Here is a 10,000-nt window from a genome sequence, read left to right as displayed (position 1 = left end):
ATATACCCACAAATACACACACATTCACATACACACACACACATATTACACACATTATTAAAAACATTTATTTGCTGATATGCTTTTTACAGAGGCTATATAAATATATATATATATATATATTATAAATGCATATATATTTTTAAATGGCATCTTGCAATCTTTGATTTAATTCAACCACAGGAATGTAAAGATAAAAAAAAAACGTACGTGTATATATATATATATATATATAATACACACACACACATACATACGTATTTGTATGTATATTCTTACACACATCGCACCAATCTATGTGTATGTAGATTTTATTCATTGATTCAAACAAGCTTTGTAGGTAATGAAAAGGAATGTTATTCAAGTAAGGATCACAGAAATCTTCCTTTTCTCTCTGCCCTCCTTTTGATCGTCCCCCGCCACAAAAATTAGCCTCCCCCCGTTTCTTCTTTCCTTCCTTATTTCATTCATTGAGTTTCTCGAACGACGGGAGCGGAAGAATCTGTTCATTGTAGCTTTTGCCTCAACCATAAAAGCTATCCTTGGAAACAATACATTTCCGTGGGCTTACCCATCACTGCTTGCTTTCCATTTTGCCAGTCTCCCATTCAGTCGGATCTATGGAGCAATACTAGCAGCGACATGGGAGATGAGAATAATGTATGGAGACCCTCCAAAGAGAAGTACGGTGTAGGTAAGTACCAGCTAGACCCAACTTACACATTAACAATGTTTTCTTCCACTGCCATATATCCACACTCATTTACACACATATCTATAAAATATGTTTTTATATAATTACATTTCATTTACACTGAAGTATGTTCTTTATGAACGTGTTCATGTTTGTTTTATGAGAACCTCTTGATTAATCCAATTAAATGACGCTTGTCTGTGTTAATAATGTAAACGCCTTGTTTATCAAGATGCGTGCGCGTGTGTATGGGTTTATGACAAAAGAAACAACTTTTTTTTTTTAATCTTTATTAGATCAATAACTGCTTTAAACTTCCGTAAGTCGAAACGTATAGTTCTAAACGTTGGTTGAAGTTAAAACAGGTTATGAACAGATGATTTAAAATGAATTAACAGAAATGTTTCGAGGTTCTAAACTCTTCATAGTCTGTGAATTTCTCTAAATATATATATATATATATATATGTGTGTGGCAGTGTACGTGTGTGTGTGTGTAATTAACACCTTCCAATATCATGAATCTTTTCCTAACCGAAAACACCAACTCCTGTCTCAACTACAATCTTTCTCTGTCCCTGATAGACACCTCACACCAATATAATTTGGCCATCGTACAATATATCCTTGTCATATTATTTGTGTTGTTGGAACAGACTAGACGAAAAACATTCTTGTGTGTGTGTGTGTGTATATATATATGTATGTATGTATTGTCATAAACATCCACCCGTGTCGAAATGTTCACCCCACTAAACTATATACTGTCTTGCTTCCTCCAGCCGAAGACATTACAGTTGTTAATCATTGCAGTCTTTGTACCAAATGGTGGTGGTTGGGGCGGTGTTTTATTTTCGAGATATATTTTATTTGTAAAAACATTCCTTTTGAGTAAATATGATCAACATACATATAAGTATATAATTCTGATAACTGTTGGCCCATGGAGTTGGTTGTTACGAAATCAGTTCTAATCACACTTGCCTAATTACTGTCTTGTGTCATCGTAGGTTGAGGCTTTCTACGCACACACACACACATGCACTGTCGGGCCTGAATTTGTAGTATTTGTTTGGAACGAAAGATTGTGTGTGTGTGTGTGTACGACGTATATGTATGTATATACTCACAAACACTCCCTCCCTGTCTCTGTCACCTGCATATGTGTGTTGGACACACACACACACTATATATATATGTGTGTGTGCTTATGCTTGTGTGTATTTAATGTAATCGTATTCAATATCCTGCTTGTATATTCTATATCCGGGGTTGAGTTTTTTTTTTTACAACAGAAGCAAATCTGCTTTCCTTTTATAAAATTTGAAATGTTTAGCATGTCACACGCACATATAAGCACACACACACACACACGGTACAAGCCGCATACCCGCTTTGGCTGCGTTAGATTGTCTGTGGGAGGTTTAATGCTAATCCTTTGGGACAAACCCTATCTTCTGCTAATAGCGACTTTTACTTAACTTGTTCACATCGGTTTGTCTGTAGGATGTTATAGATATATGGGGATACTCTTACGTGTGTGTGTGTGTGTGTGCAGGCATGGGTGTATGGTTAAAAAATCTCGTTCGGCATCCACGTGGTTTTGGGTTCGGCCCCTTTACAGCAAGTGTCTTATAATATTACCAGATTGAAGGAAACGAAGAAAGCTTGTGTGTCTCTCTTTGCTCCCCCCACCATCGCTCGACAAACGGTGTTATGCCCTCCATAACTTAGCAGTTTGCTCAAAGAACCGATAGAATAAGTACCAGATTTGAAAATAAGCATAAGAGTCGATCTATTCTACGGAACTCTTCAAGGCAGTGCACCAGTATGGTCGCTGCCCAGTGACTGACACGAGTAAAAGGCAAGACATGTTTTTCCTACTCATTGGCATAGAGACCTTCGCGAGATACAAAAACACTCTCAGATATACGTTTAGACATTCGAATGTGTGTGTGCACATATATTTAGACACAAGTGTATGTATGTGTGTGTGTGTGTAGACAGGTATGTCTATATACACAACACAGATATGTATGTATATATATATATATATATATATATATAGACATAAGTGTGTGTGTGTATATATATATATATATATATATATAATATATATATATATATATATGTATATACACCCGCTTTTGCTGCCCTAGATTTTCTGTGGGAGGTTTAATACTAATCCTTTGGGACATACCAAATGTGTGTGTATAGACACAGATGTGTGCGTGTCTGAGCATATATATAGACACGAGTGTGTGTGCATATATAGACATAGGTGTGTGTTGTATATATATATATATATATATATTATGTATGTATAGGCTCAGGAGTGGCTGTGTGGTAAGTAGCTTGCTTACCAACCATATGGTTCCAGGTTCAGTCCCACTGCATGGCATCTTGGGTAAGTGTCTTGTGAGTGGATTTGGTAGACAGAAAGAAGCCCATTGTATATATATACATGTTTGTGTGTCTGGTGTTTGCACCCCCCACCACTATCGCTTGACAACTGATGTTGGTGTGTTTACGTCCCCATAACCAAGCGTTTCGGCAAAAGAGACTGATAGAATAAGTACTAGGCTTACAAAGAATAAGTCCTAGGGTTGATGGCTGCAGTCAGATAACTGAAATAAATAAAAAAAATTAATACACACACATCTGTGTCTGTATTTATAAACACAGGTGTGTTTATGTATATATAGATACAGGTGTTTGTATATAACACAGGTGTGCATGTGTGTGTGTGTGTATATATATATATTTGCATATATATATATATATTGGTGTTTGTATATATGTATTGACACAAGTGTGTCTGTGTATACATATATATATAAACGTGTGTGCGAATAGACACAAATGTGTGTTTATATATGTGGACATAGATGTGTGTGTGTGTGTGTATAGCCTCAAATGTTTGTATATGTATACACACACGCACCTATATATACATACATATACACAACTGTATGGGTATATATATATATATATATATATATATATATATATATATATATACATACACGGAATTTTGAGCACTATATATAGTTGCTCAAAATTCCGTGTGTCACAAAAAACCCTGATGCACTTATATTAGGTAATAGATTGCCTATATTTTTTTATATTTAATCACAAATTGGTAATCTGGCTATTATAAGCACGTGCAAGTGGGTAAAAAAAAAAATGAAAAAATGCATGTATAGCCTGACACTTGCACACCTGAACATCACAAGGAAAGACAAAGTCAGGAGGAACAGTTTCATTATAGAGAAAAGCTGAGCTTTTTTGCAAGAAACTGAGATATTGGTGCAATAATCCATGCACTGGTTTGGTGTGGTACCAGTAGTTGGGGGTAGATGGCATTCTAAGATAGCTTGTACCTAAAGCTAACACAAAAGGGATTAACATTGATACCTGATGGCTGGACTACAGCAGGTGAGTAGTGAAGATACTGGAGGACATCAATGATGTGCATTCAGTTGTAGTTATTTAGGATTCCACCCAAGATATTTCAAGTGGAGTCATTGTCCATTGCTGACGATTATCACACACACACAGAGGCGTGTGTGTGTTAACTAGAGGAGTTCTGTGTCCAATCCATGATGTTTTTGCATGGCTTCTGTTGAGGAAAAGGATACAAAAAAAAAATAAAACATGTTGTACTAGGCTATAGAAACACAATTTATTTATAAATATATTTCTTGTATAAATGCGTGTGTATACGCACACACACACACTCTGTATCTTTTACTTGTTTCAGTCATTAGATTGTGCCATGCTGGGGCACTGCTTTGAAGGACTTTAGTTGAATGAATTGACTCCTGTACTTATTATTTTTTCAAAGCCTGGTACTCATTTTATGCCTTTGTCAAACCACTAAGTTACAGGGACAGAAACATACCAACACCAGTTGTCAAGCAGTGATGGGGGACAAACACCAACACACATGCATACATACATACATATATATATATGCATACATATACGTTGGCCTTTTTTCATCATCATCATTTAATGTCTGCCTTCAATCTACCAAACCCATTCCCAAAGCTTTGGTTAGGCTGAGGCTATAGTAGAAGGTGCTTGCCCAAGGTGCCATGCAGTGGGACTGAACCTGGAACCATGTGATTGGGAAGCAAACTTCTTACTACACAGTCATGCCTGTACCTGTATGCATATTACACAAACTGAAAGCACATGGCTCAGTGATTAGAGCATGGGGCTGTGATTTCAATTCCCAAACCAGACTGTAGGTTGTGTTCTTGAGCAAGACACTTTATTTCACGTTGCTCCAGTTCACTCAACTTTAGAAATGAGTTGCGACATCACTGGTGCCAAGCTGTATCAGCCCCTTTGCCTTTCCCTTGGATAATATAAGTGGTGGGGAGAGGGGAGGCTGGTATGCATGGGTGGCTGCTTACCTGGACTTTTGCCTTGGATGGGAATTTTCTAGGGGCAATCCCATGGTCATTTGTGACTGAAGAGGGTCTTTACCCTTTTATGACATATTCTGTTATTCTTTTACTTGTTTCAGTCATTTGACTGCAGTCATACTGGAGCACTGCCGTTAGTCGAATCAAATTGACCCCAGGACTTATACTTTGTACGCCTAGTACTTATTCTATCAGAACTGCTAAGTTAAGGATATTTAAACACACCAGCATCAGTTGTCAAGAGATGTTGGGGGGACAAACATATATACGGCGGGCTTCTTTCAGTTTCCGTCTACCAAATCCATTCACAAGGCTTTAGTCGGCCAAAGGCTATAGAAGAAGACACTTTCCCAAGGTGCCACGCAGTGGGACTGAATCCTGAACCATGTGGTTGGTAAGCAAGCTACTTACCACACAGCCACTCCTACGATATATTTTTGCATTCACACACACACACACACACATACATTCATGTATTTAATGTGTATATTATGTATGCAAGGTTCCAAGTTCAGTTTCATTGCATGCCATTTTGTGTAAATGCCTGCTAGTTGTGAGTAGATCCTGTAGACAAACCGAAAGAAATCTGTTGTATGTATTCGTGTGTGTGTGTGTATGTTTGTATGTTTATATCTCCTAATTGCTGTTATGCATTAATTATAAAACAAGTAAACATCATACCAGCAATGTCCCTTGTTTCCTAGCTTTCCTGTAAAACATGTTCAGCCATAGGGAAATATTATTCCACTTAGTAACAAGTGAGGGTTGGCCATATGAGCTCCAGTTGAACCCATGCAAGCAGAGAAAGTGGCTGTTAGAAAGCGATGACAATACCCCCAGTGCACCCCACATATGCTTATCAATCTTCCCATCAACAGGTGTGACTGTTGATTCTCAACCACACACATATATGATGGCGTTCTTACAGTTTTCATCTACCAATTCTACTCGCAAGATTTGGATTGGCTTGGGGCTACAATAGAAGATAGTTGCCTAAGGAGCCATAGAGTGGGACTGAACCCCAGATCGCCTGGTTGGCTTCTTAACTAGAGCCATGCCTGTAGTGTGTATGTATAACTGGCACTCCATTGGTTATGATGATAAAGGTTCTAGTTGTTCTGATCAATGGAACAGTCCTCTGACTGGTTGCACTCAAGTCAAACCACCCATCTGATGCAAGTATAGAAGCTGGACATTAAATGGTGACAATATAGAGACTTAGGTGTGCACTATTCCATCAATTTAGTGTAATTTTTCCTGAATATATGCTCACCATTATTCAAATGTTTTCAATATTTTGTTTGTGTTAAGGTGTTGAGCTGGCAGAAATGTTAGCACAGCGGGTGAAATGCTTAGCAGTATTTCATCTGTCATTATGTTCTGAGTTCAAATTCTACCAACGTCGATTTTGCCTTTCATCCTTTTTTGGGGGGGGGTGTCAATAAATCAAGTACCAGTTGCGTACTGTGGTCGATCTAATCAACTGGCTCCTTCCCCAAAATTTTGGCCTTGTGCCTAGAGTAGAGAAGAATATTTTGTTAGTGTGCCGGGCGAAATAGTTATCGGTATTTTGTGTGCCTTTATGTTCTGAGATCGACTTTGCCTTCCATTCTTTTGGGGTCGATAAATTAAGTACCAGATGTGTACTGGAGAGTGGAGTGATGTAATTGACTGGTCCCCTCTCCAAAAATTTCGGGCCTTGGCAGAGTTGTTAGCATGCTGGGCAAAATGCTTAGCGCCATTTCGTCCGTCTTTATGTTCTGAATTAAAATTCTGCTGAGATTGACTTTGCCTTTCATCCTTTCGGGGTTGATAAAATAAGTACAAGTTGAGTACTGGGGTGTGGGTGTAATTACTTGCCTTGTGCCAAAAATCTGAAATCAGTATTCTGTTTGTGTACACTGACTATAATTGGATTTATGGTAGGCATGGTTGTGTGGTTAAGAAGTTTGCTTTCCAACCCAGTTCAGTTCTACTGAGTAGCAGAAGTGTCTTTTACTGCAGCCTTAGATTGATCAAAACCTTGTGAGTGGATTTGGTAGGCAGAAACTGAAAGCCCATCGTTTGTATGGTTGTATCACTAGCGTAGCTAGAGTGTGTGCTGCCTGGGGTGACCCTTCTGTTTGCCACCTCCAGTCCACTCAAAAATCACATACAGCAATAGCCTACAACAGGATGAAAAATGCCACCTGGGGTGTACTGCCCCTACCGTCCGCCCAGCTACACTAGTGGTGTGTGTGCATGCATGCATGTCTCCTTGTCTGGACATCATGCAGTTACGACTCACCCTTTTTAAAAACTTTATTTCCATGGATTATTAACATCAATGGCTTTCCAATACATTCGTTGGCTGTTTTAATTCCCTAAGCTACAGATATCCCTCCAGCCAATGAAACAAAGCATTCAGTCATCATTTCAAGCCCTTATTTTTTACTTGTTTGTCATTAGACTGTGGTCATGCTGGGGCAAATGAATCACCCCTCCCCCAGTGCTTTTTTTACAAGCCTGCTACTTATTCTGTTGGTATCTTTTGCCGAAATGCTAAGTTATGTGTACATAAGCACACCAACATCAGTTGTCAAGCATTGGTTGGGGGACAAACACACACACGTGTGTGTGTGTATATATATACGACAGGCTTCTTTTAGTTTCCGTTTACCCAATACACTCACAAGGCTTTGGTTGGCCCAAGGCTATTGTAGAAGAGATTTTCTTAAGGTATTATGCAGTGGACTGGCCATGTGGGACTGACCCTAGGGCCCTTAAATTTAGGGCTTCACAAGTAACATTGATAACCTGAAGAGAACGGTTATAACTGAGAGATTTATTTTTGTGGGATAGTGATGATGTGGTTGATTTGGCTATTTCCAAAATAAGAAATGGACAGATTAATTAATGAAATAAATAAAACAGAGAAAAGTGATTAATTTCTGATGATTGAACTGATAATAAAATCTTAAAAAGAAAAAAAAAACTCATTTTTTTTCTTTTTTTTATGATATACACCTAATTTATCATTTTCTCTCTCTCTCTCTGCAAGTTATCAATTTGTATCATAGCATCATCACCACCACCTTCTTCACTAGCATTGCTGCTGCCACCAACACCATTACCATTGTCACCTCCCCCATCACCAACTCCACCATGTCTACCACCACCAACATCCTGATCTGTTTCGAGTCAGTCTTGGAAAGGGGGAGATTAAGATTAGAGCCATTGGAAAACTCTAGTTTTAGAGGAAATACTGAAAGAAGGGGGAAGAGGGGTGGTTCCAATGGGATCCTTTTGATCATGTTGGTTCAATGAAGGGAAGACCAGTTTAGAGAGGAGGGGCACGCCATCTGTTAATTTTTTATTTTTTATTTTTCCTGGTTTATTCTTAGTCACAACTTTTTCATCTCTTCAATAAAAATTCATTTTTCCAACAAAATCTAAAAAAAAACATCCCTGAAAATAAAGAAATGAAGATAAATATAAACAAACAGGACCTTCCCTCCTAACAAACTGTGTGTGTGTGTGTGTGTGGTAATTATATAATTGTGTATATGTAATTATACTTTTGTATGTATATGTGTGTATAATTGTATTTATGTGCAATTATATTTGTGTGTGTATGTGTGTAATTGTGTTTGTGTGTAATTGCGTGTGTGTGTAATTGTGTGTGCGTGCATGTGTAATTGTGTATGTGTGTGTGTTGAGCTGACTGCTGCCCAGGTTGTTATTGCTTTTCTTCTTTCTTTATTTCAACTTAAAAACTGTAGATTCACTTAATTGGTATTTCCGCCTCTCAACCAGATTGAAACAGAAATAGAAGACAGAAAACTGGGTCTTCAGTTTAGTTGGTAGCAGATAACTGACCATTTCAATGCGGTTGACTGGTTTAACAGGGATGGTGGTGAGGGCGTGTGTGTATGTGTGGGGGACACAGTGTGTAGGTGTGTGCATTACGGTTTTGATAAGTTAGTGTGGCTATATGTGTGTGTTTGTGTGTGGCCAGGCATGGTCCCTTTCGTTACTGTATTTATTTTGAGATGCTCTGTGTTTCTTTCAATTACTTTAAATATAACAAAGAATTTAGTAAAATAACTTAGTTATCATGAAGCTAGTGTTAGGAACATAAATTGTGACTAAGGTTTGGCGAAAGATTTTAATTCAAAACTTATGAAAACAAGACATTTGTACTCAGAGCCAGTTCGGTTGGTAATGTATGTTTGCTTGAACAAATAGCTTGAAGTTGTTTGTGTCCAAACAAACAGTCTCTCTCACACTCACTCAGTGACAAAGTCTTCACCAATTATTAGATACAGAGATCAATAAGACTTTTATCTTTTACTGGTTTCAGTCATTAGACTGTGCCCATGTTGGGGCAACCCCTTGAAGAATTATTAGTTGAATGAGTCAATCCCAGTTCTATTGATTTTTTTTCTTGCCCACTGTGGTCTTCCCATATGAAGCAACTGATTATGAAAGTGGAAGCACTCTAGAGGTCAATAACAAGAAAGATAGATGGCATGAGAGGCATTGACTATTGGGGTCAACTAAAAAACTCAATCTCTATTCTCTACAACACTGCTGGGAGCGCTACATCATTTGTGTGATGTGGAAAATATTCCATCAATATTGCACAAATGATGTTGGCATCAATTTTAAAATCCATCCAAGACTTGGCCCCCGTGCTATCTGCCCACTACAAAAATTGAACCCAAGACACATAACAACATTACGTTACAACTACTTTACCTCAATCAGTTCAGCTCTCTTTAATACCAAAATATGTCAAAACGGAAACGGATCCCATAAAATTCCAAAGTTCACTTGAGAAATTTCTTCAAAAAATCCCGGACCTTCCTCCTACACCTGGATATGTCTCC

At 38.1% G+C, this 10,000-nt stretch overlaps 1 protein-coding gene across 16 annotated transcripts in view; it reads left to right on the top strand.

The window, feature by feature from the left end:
- Positions 1-241: 241 nt before the first annotated feature.
- The window catches only part of LOC115212854 (dedicator of cytokinesis protein 3), a 301,286-nt gene continuing 291,527 nt past the window's right edge, over positions 242-10,000 (top strand). For 15 of the 16 annotated variants that reach the window (XM_036503925.1, XM_036503926.1, XM_036503924.1 and 12 more), the window contains exon 1: positions 242-694. In XM_036503925.1, coding sequence (XP_036359818.1) covers positions 643-694 — 52 coding nt within the window. In that variant the 5' untranslated portion in view covers positions 242-642. The remainder of the gene's footprint in view (positions 695-10,000) is intronic. The other variant, XM_036503932.1, reaches the window with a different exon arrangement.

The sequence above is a fragment of the Octopus sinensis genome, linkage group LG6 (assembly GCF_006345805.1).
Source record: "Octopus sinensis linkage group LG6, ASM634580v1, whole genome shotgun sequence".
NCBI classification, from domain to species: domain Eukaryota; kingdom Metazoa; phylum Mollusca; class Cephalopoda; order Octopoda; family Octopodidae; genus Octopus; species Octopus sinensis.
Note: the sequence above shows the minus strand (reverse complement) of the source record. Positions and strands in the feature narration are given on the sequence as shown.